Below are 23,516 nucleotides of genomic sequence, written 5' to 3' on the forward strand. Positions count from 1 at the left end.
GTGCTGGTTGTCATTATTTGGGCAGTGTTAATCACCTTTGTTATGCAGATGACATGGTACTGCTATCGCCAACGCCTCAAGGACTGCAAAAATTGCTTGACATTTGTGCTAGATATGCCGATGCACATGATATTGTTTTCAATGTTAAAAAGACGGTATGCATGGCTATTCTGCCCAATTTGTTTAAAAATATGTCTTTACCAGATATAGTCTTGAATGGTACTGTGCTTACTTATGTGAATAGGTATAAATATCTTGGCTTTGAAGTGAGCAATGTTCCAACAAAATCTGATGATCTGGAGGTGCAGCACCAGTATCGCCTTCTGTGTTGTCGAGCCAATTCGCTGATCAGAAAGTTCTCTCTCTGTACATATCAAGTGAAGAAGTATTTGTATTCCATGTATTGCTCGAATGTTTCTGGTGTTCATCTATGGCATTCGCATCGTGCTGCTGTTCTGCGTAAATTCATAGTTTGTTTCAATAACGCCGCTAGAATGTTCTTTGGTTATGACCGCTTTAGTAGTGCCTCATCTATGTATGTGAATGAGCGCATTGATAACTTCTGGGCTATGTACCGGAAAGCTGTTTTCGGCTTCATGTCTCGTATCGGACAATCTCGCAATGGCATCATCGCATCCCTATTTCATGGGGATCTTCGCTTTTTGTCGTCAATTCGACAGACCTGGTCCACTGCACTGTTTGCATATAGCTGATTGTATATAGCATATAGCCGATCACTGATCAGTGATCTTTTACCTACATGTACCTTTTTTATTGGACCTCGAGTCTGCAAATATAGAAATCTCTCTCTCTCTCTCTCTCTCTCTCAAACGTCATCATAAGGGCCCTCAAAAGTAGTCGTAAGGGCTTCAGAGGTCATCGTTAGGGCCATCATAGTCCAGCGCGGCCAAACAAGCCTCCGTGGTGGCGTTCGGAGACCACTGTGGGGCTCTTATAGGTCTTCATGATGCTTGAGGGCCCTCGAGCCCATCGTGGGGACCTCCGATGCCAACGCGGCCCATGGGGCCAACGTGGGAGCCCTCAAAGGATGTCGTGAGGGGGCCTGGAGCCAATATTGGGGCCCACATAGGTCGTCGTGAGGGCTCTCAGAGTCAGATGCCGCCCAAAAAGTCGCTATGTGGGCCGAGAGACCGGCATGGGGAGCACCCGACCGTACTGGACTCTCAATAGTCCCAGATCGGCTTTTGTCTACATCACAAGTATGTAATAAATGATTTGACGGCTGTTTGAAGGACAGCCTACGGATTTAGGGGGGCGTCTTTCCCCATCAGGACAGGGGGCATCTTACCCCAAGGTACCGAAGTAACATTAAATCAGTACAATTTGTTAGTCATAAAACTACACCCTGAAACAAACTGTTTGGGACACAGTACACGCATGCTAATGTATCACGACTATAGCAAGGGACGCAAAAATTATTTACATTCTTTGATATTTACAATGTTTTGACACCAAAATATTTTTTGAAAGCAGCAAATAAAAAACATGCAATCATCAGCCAGCCGTTGCCCAACTGAGCTTCGCAAATTTTTGTGCAGTTAACAAGGCAGGCTTCCGCTTTACGCTAAGAACATTAATTTCCAGGTCCGATTCTTTGTTTCGCCGCTAGAGTCTTTCCCACCCTGGGCATCTTACCCCACTCTCCCCTATAACTTCACATCCGAGTAATGGAATATTATCTCCAAGAGAAATAACAACAATACACAAAAACAATTGCAATACTGAGCCCTAATACAATGTCAATTATTTTTTAGCGCGATGCTTGTCTTTCCCTGACATAATGGAGGAACACTAATGAACTACGTAGAAAAAAAAAACTATTGATATCCCATAAATGAACTGGCAAGGGCAATGTCGATGGTTTTTATCGGTTGTTGCAAACCCATTCTTGAGTGTGAGCCGAATGTTTTCCCATAAACAATTACTTACTAGCATGAGCTCCTCTTTCTCATCTACAACAACAAGACGTCCATTGTTGTAAAAGTAAAATTTGTAAAACCCTAAAATATGTTCAAAGCAGGATTGAAATAACAGATACCATGAAAGAAATTTTATATTTTTTATCATTGTTATTATTAATTGAATTTTATTCTCCAAACCGATTACCTTTCATTTATCGAGAAAAAAAAGTAATTTTCTCGAAAATTATTTGCCGATACTTTGCCGTCTGTTGTTGTTCTTTCAATGGAATTGCAATAATGTGCAATGACTATTTACAAACGTTTTTTAAATCGTGTTTATTTTTCTGATGTGATTAAAAAATGCAGTGCACTGATATGTATGACTGTATGTATGTATGTTGATGGCATCGATAACAATTAAAGTGTGCATGTTTTAACAACGGGAAACTCGTGTTGTTCTTAACAGGTGAGACGTATTGGAGTTATGTAATATGGTAGGGCTGCTTAAATTTTTAGCATCATCCCAACCGAAGTTTCTCATGACGATACTTATCAACCAGGTCGTTCAAGGACATTTGTTATCCCTAAACAACGAAAATAAAGTCATGAATATCAATGATCCAACAATAGTGTCTATCAACTATCAGTCAAAATTATCTTGCGTGCTGATTGTTTCATAAAGTATGAATTCGGCTAATTCGAATTATTTTAAACATCACTGTATTCGATTCGCGCCCCTAACTGGAGTGTCTGGAGGGTGAAAGTTACATTTACCAAAATCACATTACATAGTGTTATGGTGGAAGGCAACATTCAAACAACCACAAATTTCGCCCCCCTTAATTCCTTTGCAATTGACCTATGTGTCTATGCGATTACAGAACGTTCCGGTATCAGAAGAGGATGTCACATCAGAAGACATCACAGAGAAACCCACCGTCTTGCGCCAACCGGAGGAAATCGACCTCAAAGAAACCACAGAGCAAATGACCGTGCAGTCATTCGATGAAACCACTGTTACTGAGGAGACAACAACACAAGAAACAGTGGTTCTGGTTGAGGAAGATGAGGTTGCAGAGCAAGAAGAAACAATCGCTGACACTACGATCACTAAAAAGAAGAGGCCAGAGAAACCAGATATTCCTGAAGGGACAGACGAAAAGAGTGACTCTCCTGAGAAGCCATTTGAAGAAGAGGTGCAGGAAACAAATGTTAGCGTTCCCGAAGAGCAGCCATTAACTGAAGAGCAGCCAGAAGTCTGGCAAAGAGGAAAGCCCAAAAAGAAAAAGCCAAAACGTCCTGAAATACCGAAAGAAGCTCCAGAAGAAAGGCCGGATCAGAAACCAGAAGAGAAACAAGAGGACAAGCCCGAGGTTACCGATAAGAAGCCCTTCGAGGAAGAGGTCCAAGAGACCGACATTGGAATCGAAGATGATGAAAAAATCGCTGATGAACAGCCTAAGGTATGGCAAAGAGGCAAACCGAAAAAGAAACCTAAGCGTCCTGCTGCTCCAAAAGAGGTTACTGATAAGTCAGAGGAAACGACAGAATTTGTTGAAAAATCGGAGGTAGAAGAAACACGCGAAGGAGCGGTAGAAGAGCAGCTCAAGGTGGACGTTATTGACAAGATTACACAAGAGGAAAGCGAGACTGAAGAAACTGAAGTTGTGACTGAAGTAAAACAAATTGAAAAGAAAAAGCAAGAGCGTGAACTGCCTAAACCTTCAGAGGAAACAAAACCACAAGAAGAGATCGAGGGACCGGACGCCCCAGATCAAAAAGCACTTCAAGAAGAAGTCAAAGAAGCAGACGTTGACATAGCAGATGACCAAAAAGTCCATGAAGAACAACCAGAAATATGGCAAAGGGGTAAACCAAAAAAGAAGAAGCCGAAACGTCCTGAGGCTCCTGAGGTACATGAAGAAAAGCCAGAGACCCCTGAAGAAGCTCCAGAGGCGAAACATGAGGTGCCCGTACAAAAGGAGGATAAGCATGAATCTCCGCAGGACAAACCACTGGAAGAGGAGGTCCAGGAAGTGGATGTAGATGTAAAAGAAGAAAAAGAGATAATTCAAGAAGAAGAGGTGTGGCAGAGAGGCAAACCGAAAAAGAAGAAGCCGAAGCGTCCTGAGGCTCCTGAAGCACCCGAAGAAAAGCCGGAAAAGCCTGAGGAGGTTCTTGAGACGACACCTGAGGTGCCTATACAAAAGGACGATAAGCCTGATTCTCCGCTAGACAAACCACTGGAAGAGGAGGTTCAGGAAGTAGATGTAGATCTTAAGGAAGAAGAGCAGATTATTAAAGAAGAAGAAGAGGTGTGGCAGAGAGGCAAACCGAAAAAGAAAAAACCAAGGCGTCCTGAGGCTCCTAAGGCACCCGAAGAAAAACCGGAAAAGCCTGAGAAAGATCTCGAGGCGACACCTGAGATGCCTGTACAAAAGGAGGAAAAGCCTGAATCTACGGTAGAAAAGCCAGTAGAAGAGGAGGTTCAGGAAGTGGAGGTAGATGTTAAGGAAGAAGAGCAGGTCATTAAAGAAGAAGAAGAGGTGTGGCAGAGAGGCAAACCGAAAAAGAAGAAGCCAAAGCGTCCTGAGGCTCCTAAGGCACCCGAAGAAAAGCCGGAAAAGCCTGAGGAAGATCTCGAGGCGACGCCTGAGATGCCTGTACAAAAGGAGGAAAAGCCTGAATCTCCGGCAGACAAACCAGTAGAAGAGGAGGTTCAGGAAGTGGAGGTAGATGTTAAAGAAGAAGAGCAGGTTATTAAAGAAGAAGAAGAGGTGTGGCAGAGAGGCAAACCGAAAAAGAAAAAGCCAAAGCGTCCTGAGGCTCCTAAGGCACTCGAAGAAAAGCCGGAAAAGCCTGAGGAAGATCTCGAGACGACATCTGAGATGCCTGTACAAAAGGAGGAAAAGCCTGAATCTCCGGTAGACAAACCAGTAGAAGAGGAGGTTCAGGAAGTGGAGGTAGATATTAAAGAAGAAGAGCAGGTTATTAAAGCAGAAGAGGTGTGGCAGAGAGGTAAACCAAAAAAGAAGAAGCCGAAACGTCCTGAGGCACCACAGGTGCCCGAGGAACAGCCAGAATCACAGGTGCCCGAGGAAAAGCCAGAGACCCCTGAAGAAGTTCCGGAGACCAAAGATGAGGTGCCCGTACGACAGGAGGATCAACCTGAATCTTCGCACGACAAACCACTGGAAGAGGAGGTTCAGGAAGTGGATGTAGATGTAAAAGAAGAAAAAGAGATAATTCAAGAAGAAGAGGTGTGGCAGAGAGGCAAACCGAAAAAGAAGAAGCCGAAGCGTCCTGAGGCTCCTGAAGCACCCGAAGAAAAGCCGGAAAAGCCTGAGGAGGTTCTTGAGACGACACCTGAGGTGCCTATACAAAAGGACGATAAGCCTGATTCTCCGCTAGACAAACCACTGGAAGAGGAGGTTCAGGAAGTAGATGTAGATCTTAAGGAAGAAGAGCAGATTATTAAAGAAGAAGAAGAGGTGTGGCAGAGAGGCAAACCGAAAAAGAAAAAACCAAGGCGTCCTGAGGCTCCTAAGGCACCCGAAGAAAAACCGGAAAAGCCTGAGAAAGATCTCGAGGCGACACCTGAGATGCCTGTACAAAAGGAGGAAAAGCCTGAATCTACGGTAGAAAAACCAGTAGAAGAGGAGGTTCAGGAAGTGGAGGTAGATGTTAAGGAAGAAGAGCAGGTTATTAAGGAAGAAGAAGTGTTGCAGAGAGGTAAACCGAAAAAGAAGAAGCCGAAGCGTCCTGAGGCTCCTAAGGCACCCGAAGAAAAACCGGAAAAGCCTGATGAAGTTCTGGAGACAACACCTGAGACGCCCATACAAGAGGAGGATAAGCCTGAATCTCCGCTAGACAAACCACTGGAAGAGGAGGTTCAGGAAGTGGATGTAGATGTTAAAGAAGAAGAGGAGATAATTCAGGAAGAAGTGTGGCAGAGAGGTAAACCGAAAAAGAAGAAGCCGAAACGTTCTGAGGCTCCTAAGGCACCCGACGAAAAACTGGAAATGCCTGATGAAATTCTGGAGACGACACCCCAGGCGCCTATACAAAAGGAGGACAAGCCTGAATCTCCGCAAGACAAACCACTGGAAGAGGAGGTTCAGGAAGTGGTTGTAGATGCTAAAGAAGAAGAGAAGATAATTCAGGAAGAAGAAGTGTGGCAGAGAGATAAACCGAAAAAGAAGAAGCCGAAGCGTCCTGAGGCTCCTAAGACACCCGAAGAAAAACCGGAAAAGCCTGTTGAAATTCTTGAGACGACACCTGAGGCGCCTTTACAAAAGGAGGATAAACCTGAATCTCCGCTAGACAAACCACTGGAAGAGGAGGTTCAGGAAGTAGATGTGGATGTTAAAGAAGAGGAGCAGATTATTAAGGAAGAAGAAGAGGTGTGGCAGAGAGGCAAGCCGAAAAAGAAGAAGCCAAAACGTTCTGAGGTACCTGAGGTACCCGAGAAAAAGCCTGAAGCCCCTGAAGAAGTTCCAGAGACGACACCTCGGGTGCCTGAAGAAAAGGAGGAAAAGCCTGAATCTCCGCAAGAAAAACCACTGGCAGAGGAGGTTAAGGAAGTAGATGTTGATGTTGAAGAAGAAGAGCATATTTCTAAAGAACAAGGAGAGGTGTGGCAGAGAGGTAAGCCGAAAAAGAAGAAACCGAAACGACCTGAGGCTCCTAAGGCACCCGAGGAAGAGATAGAAAGGCCCGAGGAAGTTCTTGAGACGAAACCTGAAGTCCTAAGTAAACCACAGGAAGCACCAAAGGCTCCTGAAGAAAGGCCATTAGAAGAGGAGAGTAAAGAGGAAGACACTATGGTTTCTGGAGATCAACCAATAGTTGAAGAACAGCCTGAGGTGTGGAAGAGAGAAAAGAAAAAGAAACCGAAGAAACCGAAACATACTGAACAAGCAGCACCGGTAAGTGGGGTTTTGATGGTTTGACGCTCATTTCGCGCAACATGATTCCAATTTTTCGACATCAATAAATAGGTAAATAAAAAAATGACAAACAAAAGTCACGAGCATTCGGTGTTATATGCTATTACAATCTTCAAAATTGTGTTTTGCGCAATTATTAACACTATATAGTCTTATAGCATTTCATTAGGTGCAGCCAAAGAGTTCTGCAAATTTAAGTCTGCAGAGCTCCATGTGCAGCATATTTCACGAACACGCACTGTTAGACAAAAAGTAAGACGATTTTAACGATGTTTTGGCTGTTTCAGGATGAAATTGCCGCAGAAGACATTCCACTGGATGAAGACGTGATTCCAGAGGCTCCCACTACTGAGAAGCCTGAAGATGAAAAACCAAAAGAAATCAAGAAACCGGAAGATGATAAGCCTGAGTGGCAAGAGGCTAAATTAAAACCAACCAAGAAGCCCAAGCAGTTACCAAAACAGCCCGAGGAACAGTTGGAACAGGTGCAGCTAAAGCCAGTCAAAAAGCCCGAGGAACTAGAGAAGGTCGAGGTTGAAGAAGTCCAAGTGACTACCATAAAGCAAAAGTTTAAGGAAAGGAAGCCAAAGCAGCCAGACGAAGAAGTCGAAGAACTGCCAATAGAAAAATTAGACGAGGTATTTTTGTCCGAGATGTGTGCTCGGATGCACAGTGCTGTAACTCAAATGGTGACTGACATGTTTTAGCTAACAATCAATGAATGATTTCGTATACGTTACTTTTAAAACGTTGATTACGCTGACGATTTTACCAGCGTTAAATTTTTCGTGTGTTTATTTCAAAGAGTGCCACTTTGTATGCAGCTGTGTGGCTAACATCTGTGATTCATGTTTTTTCTCGTTTGAAGTGTTCTTCATGTATTTTACATTATATTATATCGAACCACTTTTACAGCAGGCCCTCTGCAACATGTTAACTATGTGATAACAACATGCATACCTGCCCCACCAACAACCGTCTCTCAAACATCGGTGACTAACTGCGCTGGTCGACTTTGATCAGCTGCTGACCGCCATGTGACTAAAAATGTTGCAGAGCAGAACGATAATTCATTTACTAATTGTTCGTTACGCGCGTTTTTTACCAACTTGCCAACACTGGAGCTATTACTAGTTCACATAATTCGAATTCTTCTCAGCCTTCTCATTTTTAATTGTCGCTTCACCAATCACTCGTAAAAGGTTAAATGCATGCAAGCTCCACCAATAAGTCCATCGATAGCTAGCCACCTGTGATATAATGTCTCTAAAGTCTGTCTCCCAGGCCCAAGTACTTATGGTGTTTGCTCAAACACTGCGGACGCGTCTCTGAGCTTCCACTTGGGTGACACAGGAGACGGCGCGGCGCAAGATCAGCACGCTGGAGGCGTTCACACAGGAGGAGATCACCGTCGGCATGAGCGTCGACGAGGTGCGCCAGTTCATCGTGGAGCGCGAGACCGCCGAGCGCAAACTCTCCGAGGTGACGGCACCCGTGGTGCAGGAGATCACGCCCGAGCTGCTGGAGCAGGAGCTCAAAAAGGTTACCGCCGAAAAGGTGAGGCACTCGGAACAGAGCAACACACAAAATTTACCCCCAGTCATGAAGGCTTGTGAAAGTTTGAAAAGAAATGTTATTTCCTTGACGAATGATAGTCATACCAAAAGAAAACAATCGATATGTAAAAAGACCTTAATAAGGGCACAAAGGTTACAATGTTGCGAATCCCTTATGAACAAAAAAGATCATTGACAGCGAAACATCGGACAAAAATGAAAAGCACCATTCCAATACCGATTGATAGGCAAGTCACGGCTGCCGTCCCCTCAGGTCGTGGCAGAGACCAAGCTGGCAGTGATGCAGTCCTACACTGTGAACGAGATCACTCCACAGACCACTGTGGATGAGCTGAAGGCCTTCGTCGACGAACGGGTAAGCGACAAACTATAACCAGAGGAAACAACAAAGAATCGACGGCAGAAATAAGTGCAGAGGATTTTTAATGCTAAATATTTATGAAGAGCCCGCGCACCGACGGGGGTCTGCGCCAACTTCGCACCGACGGGGGGGCGGATGACCGCCCCCCCCCCCTGAGATCTCGAGAACGAAGCAAGATAGCGACAAGCGGTAAACGGCATCGGATACGCACGGCCAAGATCTACAATTTTTACTAAGGTCATTTTCAGGTCAGGTCAAAGATGACGTCACAGGGGTCGAAAAAGCCAAAATGGCGGCGCTAGATATGCAGAGAGTTTTTCTCGAATAACTTTCGAATTGGTCAAGATAGGAACAAACTAAGGGCATCATCGTGATCCTCTCGTCAATCCGCATCGAATGATATATATGTTGACCTCGAAAGGTCAAGGTCAAAGGTTGACCTCAGGTCACGTGACCTCGAGGTCATTATGTATATCATTCGATGCGTCTTGACGAGCTGAACACAATAAGACCATCCACGCGTCTGTATCTTGTTCCTGTACGGAGTTATTGGCCAAAAACCTTTGGTGACCTTTGATGACGTCACATGACCTCACAGCTGCCCAACAGCAAAACAGACCTCAAGGTAGTGAAGGTTGATCGTATATGAAGTCATGTAAAGTATATGGGGCCATTCCGACCCGTTTTAGTGGTAAAAACAGGGAGTTGATTTTTCCCCCATTGACTTATAATGGGGAGGTCGCGAAATTGACCTGACCTTAGGTCACCGATATCAAAATTCCGAGATATACAAATTGTAGCTACTAATGACCTAATAATATCCTGCGACTTTCAAAGGCCTCCGACATCTACTGTAGCTGTGGCACGGTGACAAAGTTGCAAAAAAGTGACTTGAGGTTGGGTCATTCAAAGTGACCTGGTGACCTGACCTTAAAAGGTAGGAAGTTCAAACTTGCACACCATGTGTAAAATTGATGAGGTTATAGTCATACCAAATTTCGCGGCGCTACGCGCCGCGGTTTTCCCGCTATTTGCAAAAAACCTCAGGGGGGGCGGATATCCGCCCCCCCCCCGTCGGTGCGCGGGTTAAGACGTTGGAGGCGTTCAATGATGCAAAATGAATACGAATGTATGTCCATTAATGTCTGGTTGCGTTGTGCATTCATACTGCTATAAAACAGTAAATATTTTCGGCCAGATAAGCATTATTTGATGGCTCTAGAACACAACACACGCTGTTTTTATCATCCACCAAATCATCCACAAACCACCCTTATTCATAAATATCCCCGTTCCTTGCCAAAATCTACGAAACCCCGTAGTTAAAGCAATACGAGCTTTCTACAGGAGAACGGATACCATCCATCTTGCATTGCGGAGACCTGCACATGACTCGAGCGTGTGTCTGTGACCCGGCAGCACGAGGCCGAGCAGGTGTGGAACACGGTCGAGACGCTGGAGATTGTCGAGCCGGCGCAACAGCACATCACCGAGGAGATCAAACAGATCAAACAGGACTGCGCCGTGGCCGAGGTGAAGCTCGACCTCACCGAGGGCTTCCAGGTGCAGGAGCTGCGGCCCGAGCTCACCACCGACCAGCTGGAGACGTTCATCACTGAACGGGTCAGTGGTGCAGACCGAGCGGCTTCAGTGGTGGAGACCGAGCGGCTTCAGTGGTAGAGGGCAAGGGTTGGTGACGGAGCCAGAGGGTTGGTGACTGGAACTGAGGCTTAGTGACGGAGATGGAGGGTTCTGGGTTAGTGACAGAGATCGAGGGGAAGGTCAGTGGTGAAGAACGAGAGTTGCTAACGGGGACGGCTTGTAAGTTACGAAGATGTTGAAAACCGAGGTCAGCGTCGGAGACCGAGGGCTAGTTGGCTTTAACTAATCTGCTAGTTGGGTTTAAAAGTTTAACTGTTACGAACCCAATTAAAACATCACGACTTGTAGTCCGCATGGCAATCCTCTTTTCCCTACAACCTCGCTGACACCATTTCCACTTCCACCAGCGTGACGCACAGCGGCGCATCTCCACGGTGGAGTCGCTGGCCGTGCAGGAGGCTGCGCCCGAGGAGGTGGCCAAGGACCTGACGCAGCTGCTCACCGTGGAGGAGAAGTCGGCCAAGATCAAGCTGGACCTGCTCAACACCTACTCGGTGCAGGAGGTCACCACCGACACCACGGCAGAGGAGACCAAGACGTTCATCGAGGAGCGGGTACGCGGACAACCTGACGAGACCGGACAGCGATACAATCCCTTGTAGTCTGTTTTAGCACATGGCATTGTTTTTAAAGGTACAACAATAAAACTTGGAATAAGCTCATCTTGCGTCAAGTCACGCTTACTAGGTCTCAAAGCAACAATAACATTGAACGCTGCAGCTGACGCTCAACCATGTCCTATCACGACAGCCTCAACGAAGTGTTGCTAACGTGGCGTCCTCTGCCGGCAGCATGAGGCTGAGCAGGTGCTGACTACGGCACTCCAGACGGTGGAGTCGACCGAGGTCAGTCCGGCCTTCGTCACGTCCGAGATCGAGCACATCCGCACGGAGAAGGTGCAGGCGCTCCAGCACCTGCAGGAGGTCCAGCCACAGGCCGTACAAGAGATGGAGACTCTCCTGCAGACCACCGTCGAACTCAAAAAGTTCAAGGTTCGTGCTGGGTGTGTGAGGGCTGTGGCGTAACATATCGAACAGCCCCAGGGATCCCGTGGATGCCTGTTCCGTGTAGGACCTTCGGTTTCTCTTTGCTTATATCTACCCATCAGTTACGCACGATGAACGATAATTATCACACAGCATCGCTTCATCTGGTTTTACCATCTTCAGGGCACTACTTTGTATCTAGCAGAATACATTCTAATCCGTACTAATGATGTGTTATATGTGTACAAAGTTTCTTAACGACTGTGACGTTACTTTTATTTTCTTTATGTTATGTCTCCTAAGTTGATGTCGTGTCACTTTTTGTTTTATTTCATTTGTTACATCCCTTGTGAAATAACACAAACGAGCGGGTTTATTTTCTTCCTGTATTTTCAAACTTAACCCCTATCAGTTCAACAACCCCTTCCACTATGTATTGTCTAAGCCCCACACTTCAAAGTGACTAACAGCGTGTGATGTCGGTCCCGCGACAGAACCTCTTCTGGGACTACTTCTATGGAACTGTGACCGTTGCCTACACCATCTACTTGCCGCCCGAGGGCAGCAATGAGCACTTCCGTATCGAACCGGTAGAGGGCTACAGCCCTCCCACTAGTCCACGCTAGAGCACAGCCGAGCAAAACGCCCAGGCCAATATCTATTGCTTGAAAGATATTAATGTTTAGTGTAATTTGCAATCAGTTTGAGATGTTCCAAAGTGTTATCCAACTTCAAGTGATTTGCGACAAACGGAGTTTTAGCTAGACTATTGTTTATGATGAATTTCACAATGGCAGTGTATGTCTTTGTGAGAATAAACCAAATATAAAAGTAACTTGTCTAACCACAAAACACTACAACCCAATGTTTCACGCAACGGAGCAACAACCAAGTACGTGATTAATTGTTTCACATTTGCAGCTTTTAGTTGATTCACGTAGTTTTCAGATGACTGAGCTTTGGTCGTATTCCCACATAGACATACCCTGCAGAATGTTTAGTCATCGCAGTTCTAAAAAGTCGATAGTTAGCCTAGAATGGCTATTTGTGGCTACTCGATGTTCTGCTGGTGTCACCCTTATTCGTAGCACCGACGTAACCCACATGCTCATGCAAGTGGTTCTCAGCGAGACATTCCGACTTTTGACGTTGTGACCCAATAGTCATAAAACAATAATACCATGTTTATCCCCTCAGTACTCCGCGATCACTTCGTCACACGCCGTCATTTTCAGATATGCCTTCGCATTGCTTTATTTGTGATCATAAATATGCGTCGAAGAATACAATCAATAACGTTACTTCAAAACCTATCCAAATCAAATTCAAAGGCTCAAAGCAGTCACTAACTACAAAAGTTGTAACAAAAAATCGCAAAATCACAGTTCTTCGGATCAGTGAATGTCCGTTGGAGACCTTCTAAGAGTATTTTCCCTGAAGTGCCAAACCAAACGAAACAATTGAAATGTAAGGCAAATGTGGTGCCTAGCATCGTTTTTGAGTGGGCGGTAATCCTTTTGAGAAGTTGTTTCAGTCACGTGTGTCCGAAAAATAGTGTGTATCGCGCCAGCTGACCTCTCGTGTAGATGTGCATGGTTAGTTGGCTGTATGAGAAGCATAGCATCCTGTTCAATAGCATTAGCTTCACCAGCGTGTTCAGAACCTCTCACACCTCGCGGGTATCTACTAACTATTCCAGGGAGATAACCCAAGCCCCCGGAGAACCTACACTCTGCTCTCGCGCGACACACGACAATGTTCTGTTTTACCAAAAATGAGCAGCGTATGCATGCTATTTGATCAGCTCAGGTTGCCTCAATCATCACATGAGGCATTGCGGGCACATGCCATCTGCAGCGAATAGCCCTTTACTCAGCTAACGTGCAACATGTTTTCAGTATGTGACGGAATTGGCAAAGGAAACGTCCGAGGCGACTACAGAGAAGGTCACTGCCACCAAAACCGAAACAACTGTGAAAGGTACGTAACGAGCTGCGTAAGTCGAATGCTACCAAAACTCCACCTAGATACGACCGGCGTTCACAAGCTAATGCATGTACCGTGGCGCCAACAACCCTCGATTTCCTGCTGGCCCCAATACTCTGCATGGAAATACGCTCCTTTTGCGCTTATAGGCTGAACGTTTGCTTTTACACTTCAGCGTTTAGTTCTCCTCCGTCGCATGTTACCTGCCTTTTTCGATGCACGTTCGAATATTATTTTGCGTTGTAGTTCAATTTTGGTTGTATTGCAACACGACGTGAATTTAATTATTTGTTCGCTTGCGCCACAAGCAATGTTTATTTCCTTTTGCTCATTATTTGTATAAAGGAGCACTTTAGCTTCGTAGCAAATCATTCCTTTAGTACCACTATTTTATTTTTGGCTTGCTTTGTTTTGTTTTGGTCTGCTTTTGTTTTGAGTGCTCCATTGTGCTGCCCACCCGCTAGTTAACTGTCCCGCCTGACCCCGCGTGACCCTGCTCTGTCCGTCCAGTGTATGCGACCTGCCCGGCTCTCGTGACCTGCCGTGACCTGACTGAGCTGCTGTCGGAGTCTGTGTGTGACCCGTCAGCGACCCTGCGAGGAGGCAGCGCCGACCGCCGCCTGGCCACGCTCCCCTGTGTGCTGGAGAGGTCGGAAAAGACGTCGTTCCGTACCCTTGTGTGTGTCAATGGCAGCGGCGTTATCAATAATCCGCTGCTCTCCATAACCAGTCACTATCTAAGGACAGTGTTGGTCTGGCCGTGCACAGTGGACACAGTCGTGGCGCACAGCGGACGAAATGCGGCGCGATATATCCAGCTGCAGTCAGACGTCCAGTGAAGTTTAGGTTCCCCTGATGAACTCGGCTAGCAATGAGTCAGTGATGAATGTTAAATGAATGGTAGGTCGAGGAAGTCCGTATATTTTATGTTTCGAGTGCCTGTTTCGTTAGATTAGTTAAAGATTGTATGAGCATAAACTGCCAAGGTTCAGATGAATGATGCATATTTGAACAAAACATTCCGCAGCTTCGTATTTACAACCGCCTTACGGGCGCCCCCAATAACTCGACTGCAACGCATAATGCTCGTATCGGTACATTTTTTAAATAAATTGAAAAGAATGCGATGTTTTTTTCCAAACCCATACAATGAATCATGTAGAGCTCGCCGCCAGCCACACGGTCACAACTTCACACACTCTACCGTTTCCAGACAAGAAAAAGACGCTGAAGCCGCGGACTGCTTCCGTAGAGCGTCTGCCAGGTTCGAGCCTCGTGTCACTTCGCTATGTTTCGCTCTGTCTAATATATCGCCTCAGCGTGGGGCGACCTCTTCTTCTGTCTCTGTCGCCGCTCTTTCGGTCTCTGCCACCGCTCTTTCAGCCTCTGCCGCCGCTCTCTAAAGTCTCTGCCTCTGACTCTGCCGGTGCCATCTGTCCCCACTCTTCCCGCTCACGACCGCGGCCGGCGTGCTGCGAAACTCACCAAACTCACTAAGCACGCAGCACTCACCGGGTTCGCTGACCTCTGCGGAGCGGTAACCTAACGAGTCTCACCGTGACTCCATGTGACCTAACATCACTCACGATACGATCTAACAGGTCATCTACTCTACAGCGTCAGTTCATGACAGTGGCGTTCGTGCGATGCCCCAACAGTTCACTCTCTTGGAAATATCTGTCTTTCTTCTTTCCAGTCATCCGTGTCACCGAATCTTTCTGGCATCTGCTTTGTGAAGGCATTTTTCACTGACCTGACAAGGCTAACGCTTTTCTGACCGGTTTCAAGCATCATTCGACGCAATGAATGAATTAACCGGTCGCTGAGCGAATACTACTGCAGCGCCAATAAGCTACCGCTTTGAATGCATTTATAACCATGTGACGTAACTCAACACGCAATGCAACATTTTATTTTGCATGTCAGGTAACGCTAATTGTAACAATTGTTGATTGTTGAGTGTAATGCTGAGGGCACTTTGCGCTAAGCAAGCAGCCTCTAATGGTGTTTTACTTACGATTCAGAGCAAGTAGTTCAGCGATGCTGAATGCATTAGCCATACTGCCCCAAGCATTACAATCAACAAATGCATTCATCGTTTATTATTGAATTAGATGTCATGTTCGTCTTGGTAGACCGTAACGTAAAACTTTTGATAAATACCAGTCTCTTAGCTTGCCAGATACATGAGAGTTGTGTCGAAGGACTCGATTCTTTTTATGTAACAACTCTTTCGCCTTTTATTTTCATTGTTCGTATTTTTTTTACCTCTGCTCTCTGGTTTGACCTCTATGACCATTTTTTATGCGCATCGAATTGTATTTTTGAAATGAGCGTAATGCCGTCATAGTTAGGTATTGCTGAGTGCTCTATGTTCGTATTCATGTCATCCGATGAAACGGATGTGTAAATATGAAATAAACGGGAGTCGTCGAAACACAATCAACGAAAACCGGCAAACCGTCAAGTCATCGTCAAGATATCGATTAAACCGGACCTAAACAAGATAATCACAAGAATAAACCAGAGATAACACATGTGGCCGTCAACTCACAGCTCACTCCTTGCGCTCGCCTCTCTTTCACTGTCTCACTCTTTCCTTTGCCTAACCTGCCGAGTTCTGAACACTCCTTGCCTTACTGAATTTGGTATGGGGATTTTTCATGTGGTGATTTTGTACTAAAAATCACTTCGCCGTGCTGCTGTCACGTGACTGTAGAGCACCGCTCACGTTGTATGCTGTTTTGTATATTTCTGCCAATGTGTGTAAATATGCTTAATGCAATCTGCTCGAGAAAGTGAACGAAGGGCAACAACTATTGGTGGAGTGTCTTTGTACCAATCGATAATCGACCACAAACATGTTCAAGATAACTTCAAGACAACTTTAATCGCAAAAGGATTATCATTGACAGTTTCTCGAGCAGATTCAAACACATAATCACTATGTTCTTTCTACTAACGATTGTTGTGATTGTTTACATATTCTGTCTGCTTTCTTCAGCACTGAAGGTCAGACACATAGCCGAACCAATCACGCAGTTGCTGCAAGAAAAAAAAACAAATTCATACTTAAGTGCGATTTAAGTATTTGTTTTCGTCACACAGAAGTTAACGTCATTTGTAAAATATGAATAAAATATCAACGAAACAAAAAAAAAAAAGAAAACGATCATGCATACATCTACTGAACTTTGTAACAAATCTTCTGAGCAGCCTGCAATTTTACTGAAAAACAGGGCAGTCAACGTTATATTTGCTTTACCTTCTTCTATATTTTGTGTAACAAAGCACTCATCACTATGTTTTTGAAACCTTCAATCACCGCACCACAATACATACTCTTCGATTTTCTTCTGTCTGTGCATAGCGTCTTTGTTTTCTTGCCGTTGAGCGTTGTTTCGTGTGACTTGAAAGCTGCTTTCATTGAGTCGTAACACATGCGGAAGACCAGTGGTTCCCAGTCTTCTCTTGTCATAGAAAGAGCAATATGTTCAAGTAAATATAAATTTTATTTTTTTCAGAGACCCATAAAAGCAAACAATGGTTGCTAACTGCCAGCCGTAAACCTATAAGAAATCGTGAAACGTTGACAAAAAAAAGAGGTATATCAAGACTATTCCGTCCGAAACAATTCAGATTCCGATGCTTCATTTCTACTTCTTTCTTGTTGTTTTCCTGTTCTGTAACTTAAATAAAATTGGCTTGGAGCCTGGTCATTATGCATGTAATACTGAGGAACGGGCGACTGGGCACAGAAGCGCACTGGCCAGAGCTGAAACCTTAACCTGTTTTTTATTGGTAACGTTCGTAATTGATAAAGATGTGCATAATCTGTCGACATCTGGTTACCGACGTAGTATACTTACCCAAAGCCTGCCGCCAGCTCCGCTGAACGTGCCCAGTGCAGCTCTGTGCTGCAGACGTGCTGTTTTAACTCTGTAACATAAACCAATAAATCGATAATAACAATCAACCTAAACGACGAATCAAAACATTGTTATTGCTCGCAAGACACAAAACAGGGGAACACAACAAGACAACAAACAGCACATACATGCACAGACAATTGTTATGAACGGCACAGGCATCCAAAAGTCCGAGGAGAGACTATTAACGATCGGTCAGACAAAAAAAAAAGATTGAAAGAAGCGCTTATAAGAGAATTTCACATAAAATTTAGAGGAAAATTTCTAACCGGAGAGTAGAACTAAGTTAAAAAAAGGAGTGAAAGAAAACATTAGGTGATTATTTAACTTCTTTTTAATTATAATGCCGACTTACCTATGATCAAGATTAAATACGTTGCAACGTAGATATCACTTGCAGGGCAGATCAAGTCTCATCATCAGTATTTCATTGCGATTGGGCTAAAACAAGCAATAAGACACGTCATCATCATACGACGACATTCTACAAATGCACAAGCAGCAGCACATATTACAACACAAAATACGGCTCACGAGGTGAACTTTAAACTGGAGTGTAATGCGGTGCCTTCCTATGACTGTGCTCAATATCTTAAGTGTACACTGCGTGTGCTCTTGTATCCTCATTCTGACATTTTGTCTTTCTTGCCGTTCATTTTTACGAATTTGACTGACGGTGGTTGTGAATGACTTATTATGAAAGTGAAGCTCCTCGAACTGAAATAGCAATGCCATGATTTTTGTAAAATGCTATTTTTTTCAGCAAGATGGTGAATGCTTTCCACATTTCCTCCTTACATGTGCATGTTACTAATATTATATCAGAATCGCTACGTCCTTCGTCGACCCTCAATATGTATCTCAATTATCAGGCCAAAAACCACCCACGTCTAGACCTGCTTAGTTGTATTAAAGTCCCTAGCATTCCCAAATATAAATAATGTAAATGTCAGAAAGTATTAAACCCTCCCTGCTGGTTAGATGCACCATAAGCATGAAGCATGTCCCTTACCAAAACCCGGCCTTGCAGAATTCCCGATCGAAGACGTCGAAGAAGTTAGCATCAAAGACGAAAGGCCAGTTTCTCCAACACCTGCCATCGACAAATCGGACGCAGTCCAAGTAAGCCAGATAATACCCCAGGAAGAGACAGAGGGTGAGACCGATAAGCTAAAGGTGGTCACTGGCGAAGGTAAGTCGGTGACAGAGCTGCGCAGAAAACATGTTGTCACGGTGGAGGCCGTCCAAAGCGAAGAGTCGGTGGAAAGTGTTCCCGACAAAAAGCCGAAAACGGATGCGGCTCGTGTTTCACTCAAAGGACAAGAACCTATTCACGTGGAAGAAACTCTCCCAGAGGAGACATCGATCCCTCAAGACAAAGAAAAACCGAATAGAGGAGAAACCACAGCAACCAGCATAGTGACAGTTGAAAGAAAAGCGCCCGAAGTGCAGGCAGTCAGCACAGATGATACAGCGGAAGAAATTAAGTTGCAAAAACTTCCGGAGGATAGCGCTAAGCCATCAGTAGTTCCACAAGAGTCCATTCAAGTAACTAGGCAGCATCTGGAAGAAAACGTTGTTGAGACAGAAAAGCTACCAATGGATGAGAAGAAAACCAAGATTTCCAGCGTATTGACAGATATGCGGGCACCCGAGATAGAGGCCACTATTCCAGAGGAAACTACAGACAGAGTTTGCGTCGAAAAACCCAAAACCCACAGCGGCAAGATCAGCGTTAGCCCTCATGAGGCCATCGAAGTGACATCAGCGCAGGTGGACGAGGGCGCGGAAGAGCATGAAGAGGTAAAAGTTAGAGACACACAACAAACCAATGTCACCCAAGTGATAATGGCGCGAAATGTGCCGGAAGTCCAAGAAACGCAACCAAAAGAAACCACAGAGGAAGTGAAACCGTTCGACATGACGGAAAATGTTGCCCAAGAAATATTAAAACCATTAGTACCCGTGGAAGTTATAGAAACAACAACAGAAGAATCGTCTCAAGAATCCAAAGAAAAGCTTATCATGGATGTGAAAGAATCAAAAACATCTACTGTTGTTCGGGATATGAGAGCACCCGAAATCACTGGAGTAGAGGCAGATGAAACCGCTGAGACAACAGATCATCCACAGCCTAAACACAGCAAGGCTGGTATCGACTTGAGCCCGCAAGAACCGGTTGAAGTACAAACAGCCCAGCCTGACGAGCAGGTCATCGTGAAGCCGAAGGAACAGCGCGACGAGCAACAGACGGGTGTCACCCAAGTAACAAGTGAAAGGCTTGCTCCACAAGTGACGGACGTCACAACAAAGGACGATGTTGGCAGCGTCAAGGAGTTCACCAGCAGTCCGGTTGAAGCGCTGATCACACTGAAACCTGAGCAGCCGTTGGAGATATCTGAAACGACTACTGAAGAAATCACAACGGAAAGCGGTGACAAGTTTATTATGGACGCAAAGACTCCTCAAATGACCACTACAATTACTGAGATGCGATTGCCGGAAGTGGAGGAGCTCCTTCCTAAATCCAGCACAGACATAATCGCAGACTTTGTTGCTCAGAAAGACTCAGCTGTGATTGACATCATAAAACAGGAACCAGTGAATATCACGGAAACTGTCACAGAGCAAAGCTCTGAGGACTTAATGAGCAAATTGGTGATGAATGAGAAAACATCTTCAGCCTCCACTGTAATCCAAGACATGCGCGCACCTCAAGTGCAGGAGATTCAGCAAAAAGAAAGCGTCGGAGATGTCGCTGAATACTCCCCACACGAAGAATCAGCGGACACCGAGATGGTCACGCTGGAAACAATAACAACGAGCGAAACCGAGACGACAGAGATGTCTGAAGACACAACGCTGACTCTAGAAGCTACCACATGCACTAGTGAGCAGAGAACTGTTCTAGGGGAGCGAAAGGCTCCAGAGACGGCCGAGGTGGTTCTGAAAGACACGGTGTCAGATGTGGAGAAGTTGGATATGGTTGATGATAAGGCTGTGCCCTTAATAAACCCTCAGAGTTCGATCTTTATTGAGGAAGTGGTGCCAACGGAAACCGAAGCCTCGTCAAAGGAAACCAAGCCAACTTCCTTCGTTGCGAAGATGGATGTAACCAGTCAGAAAGCTGTAGAAGTCACAGAAACAAAAACAACGGACACTGAAGAAGGACTTATCATTGAGGATGCACCTAAGAAAACAGCCAAGAAAGAGGCCCCTGAAAACCGTTCGCTTCAAGTAACTGAGATCGATTCAAATGAAGCACCAGTCGAAACACCAGACTTTAAGACATCTACAGAGACAGCTAAGACCGAAGTTACGATATCAAAATCTGTTGTTACATCGGATGTTGCTGCTATGGACACCATTGAAGAATTTGACGAAGAAACTATCAGAAAAACAAGTGCCCAGCCTACATTTGATGAACAAGTCACTGTTGACGTCACGAGCTCAGAAATCCTTGAAACTGAAGGCGAAATGGCGCATTCAGTCACACCAGATACAAAGAAGGCAAAGCACATCATGTCAGAAATTATCGCTTTAACTACAGAAGAAAATGTCACGGATGAGAACATTGGAGATGTTACTGAAGCAGAAACGCCACAAAAACGAGCACAACTGCGTCTCTTACCCATTGAGGGTCTTGAAGTTACTGCGCAAGAGACGAGTGGAATCACTAAAGATTTGATTAAACCGGATCTTGGCAACCAGCTCGCTGGCGTTGAAATGGTGCCGATGCAATCAGTGAATGTTACAGAGACAGAGTCCAGCGGCATGGAAGCCCCTCTTCAGGAGTTTACTAAACCGCAGCAACAGCAATGTGATACAGTCCTTCCCGAGTCCACTCCAGTTCAGGTCCAGTTGACCGAAGCATCTGAAGTTGAAACTGTTCTTGAAGAAAAGGTGACTCCAAGAGCTGAGCAAGCTGAAACGGGCATGCTGCCTCAACGAGGCATCACCACCACTGAAACGGGCACCTCCGAGACTCCTGAGACATTTGATACGAAACCAGAACAAACGGTTGTCGGGCATGTCGAAATGGAAGAGATGGCAGGCGTAGAAATCGCTGAAGCCGATACACAGGACGCCGAACAAACGCTTGAGGAGAAGAAACCAGTAACCGACAAAGCAAACATTGGCATTGACACATCGAAGGCAGTTAACGTCACAGAAGAATTGACCCAAGAAAGTGAATCATTCCTTAAACCAGAGGAAATTCCGAAACAGCAAAAGCCACAGACTTCTGTGACGCCACTTGATGAGGTTCAGGTTACTGAAAATCAACAAATGCTCTCCGAAGAAATCTTAGAATCTCGTGAACAGCCGCGCAGCGAAGAAGCTGTCGTACAAATGAACCAGCAGCTGAGAGTGATAACGAAGACGGAGACAGATGCTTTTCATTCAGAGTCAACCTTTACAGATGAAATTAAATCTGAGCAAGCTACTGTTGAGTTTACAAAGAACCAAAGCATTGTCGTTTCGGGTGCTGAAGATTTCGCTTCTGAAGATATACTTCAGCATGAGCGGCTACCGAAGACACAGTTGGCATCTATGGATGTAGACTCAATTCAGGCTGTAGAAATTCAACAGACTGAAGTGGTGGAACATCCAGCAACACTTCCAGACAAAGAGACCCCAAAGCCTAAGATCGCCATCATTGAGCTAGACAGTCATTCCGTTCCAATGATGCAAGAAACTGTAAATTTGCAGACAGAAGAAATGTTGCCAGAAGACGCAAAGCCAAAGTCGCAAGCTGCAGATGAGAAAATGGAAAACTTCGAAACTGTCTTCACTACTTCTGATGTAGTTATGCAGAAAGAGGATACATTCGAAGAGAAAGATGTAAGTTGCAATCAGGCCAATATGGATATTCAACCCCTCGAGCCGACTCAAATGACTGAAACTGAGGTGCTCCAATCAGAACAACCAATGGAAGAATACGAAAAGCCAACCGTTCGAGATGCTAAAACTGACTTGACGCCCCACTTCAAGATCGCCGTTGAGAGCAATGATACTCCCATGTCGAAAGAAGAAACTATTCAAGGAGACAAGCCAAATACAGATACCGTTACGGTATCAGTTTTGGAATCAAAGAGCGTTTCTGTCCAGGAGACTGCAGTGAATGAGACGGAAGACAACCTCTTGGAGGACAGGAAGCCAAAAGCAATGGAAGCGTCACTGACCGTTGCTGAAAATGAGCCTATTACTGTTGAACTGGCAGACACATATCACGGAGAGTCCCAGATGAACGACTTCAAACGACCACAGATGTCTGAGGCGTCTCAGACCCTTATAACGTCAGAGGGCATTGGTGTTGAGGAGACCGGTGCAGTGGAGGCTGAGGAAGAATTCGCCAAATTTAGAAAACCGCGCTCCGAAAACGCAGCAGTTGACGTGACGCACTCAGAAACCGTGGAAATTACGATGGATACTGCAGTGGAAGCTGAAGCATCAGTAGAAAGTCAACCGAAAGCCGCCGAAGAAATAGCTGGATCATCAATCACTGAGCACGAGGGCATATCGATATCTCTAGATGAAGCTTTAATCAAAGACGAGCCAACAAGTGATTTCGAAAAACCAAGAGAGGCGTCGGCGCATGTTCAGTTCCTAACAAAGAAAGGCATTGATGTGTCGGATATCGGACCAATGGACAGCGAAGATACAATGGACGACTTCAAGACCATTCCATCAACGGAGGCCATCGTCAGCGTTACATCCAACGAGGAAGTTGTCATTCAATCTTCAGAGTCGTATGTGAAAGAGGGAAAGGTCGATGAGAAAAGCATGCCTCAGTCTAGTGAAGCGTCTCTCACTGTGTTGCCCCAGATAGCCAAAACAGTCACAGAAGAAGAGCAATATATCAAAGAAGGCAATGTTTCAGAAGACAAACCGAAATCGCAATCCGTTCGAGTAGAATTTTCGCAGGCCGAGGGCATTCAAGCGGTGGAAGAAAAAACACTAGACGTTGAAGAGGAATTAGCAAAAATGAAGAAACCAAGAGATGAACAAGCCAACGTGGGGCTTACTGACCGAGAAGGTCTTCAGGTTGAAGAGAGCGTGGATCTGTTCAGCGTGACGACGCTCGACGCAAAACCATCACCAGCCACCGACGCTGCTAACATAGAGATGTGCTCCCATACTAAC

General features: G+C 45.3%; 1 protein-coding gene and 1 long non-coding RNA gene across 6 annotated transcripts in view; one reads left to right on the forward strand and one right to left on the reverse strand.

Moving 5' to 3' along the window:
- Positions 1 to 23,516, forward strand: part of LOC122384762 (titin-like) — a 108,961-nt gene that overhangs the window by 42,419 nt on the left and 43,026 nt on the right. For 4 of the 5 annotated variants that reach the window (XM_043372478.1, XM_043372480.1, XM_043372477.1 and 1 more), the window contains 9 exons: positions 2,804 to 6,850; positions 7,159 to 7,509; positions 8,225 to 8,428; positions 8,702 to 8,803; positions 10,229 to 10,432; positions 10,819 to 11,025; positions 11,263 to 11,463; positions 13,356 to 13,437; positions 14,657 to 14,707. In XM_043372478.1, coding sequence (XP_043228413.1) covers positions 2,804 to 6,850; positions 7,159 to 7,509; positions 8,225 to 8,428; positions 8,702 to 8,803; positions 10,229 to 10,432; positions 10,819 to 11,025; positions 11,263 to 11,463; positions 13,356 to 13,437; positions 14,657 to 14,707 — 5,449 coding nt within the window. The remainder of the gene's footprint in view (positions 1 to 2,803; positions 6,851 to 7,158; positions 7,510 to 8,224; positions 8,429 to 8,701; positions 8,804 to 10,228; positions 10,433 to 10,818; positions 11,026 to 11,262; positions 11,464 to 13,355; positions 13,438 to 14,656; positions 14,708 to 23,516) is intronic. The other variant, XM_043372481.1, reaches the window with a different exon arrangement.
- The window catches only part of LOC122384767, an 83,781-nt gene that overhangs the window by 36,631 nt on the left and 23,634 nt on the right, over positions 1 to 23,516 (reverse strand). The window contains exons 2-3 of the long non-coding RNA XR_006257089.1: positions 17,728 to 17,813; positions 17,313 to 17,382 (exon numbers count right to left, since the gene is read on the reverse strand). This is a non-coding gene — a long non-coding RNA (uncharacterized LOC122384767). The remainder of the gene's footprint in view (positions 1 to 17,312; positions 17,383 to 17,727; positions 17,814 to 23,516) is intronic.

The sequence above is a fragment of the Amphibalanus amphitrite genome, unplaced genomic scaffold, assembly GCF_019059575.1.
Source record: "Amphibalanus amphitrite isolate SeventyFive unplaced genomic scaffold, NRLGWU_Aamphi_draft 000198F_arrow, whole genome shotgun sequence".
NCBI lineage: Eukaryota > Metazoa > Arthropoda > Thecostraca > Balanomorpha > Balanidae > Amphibalanus > Amphibalanus amphitrite.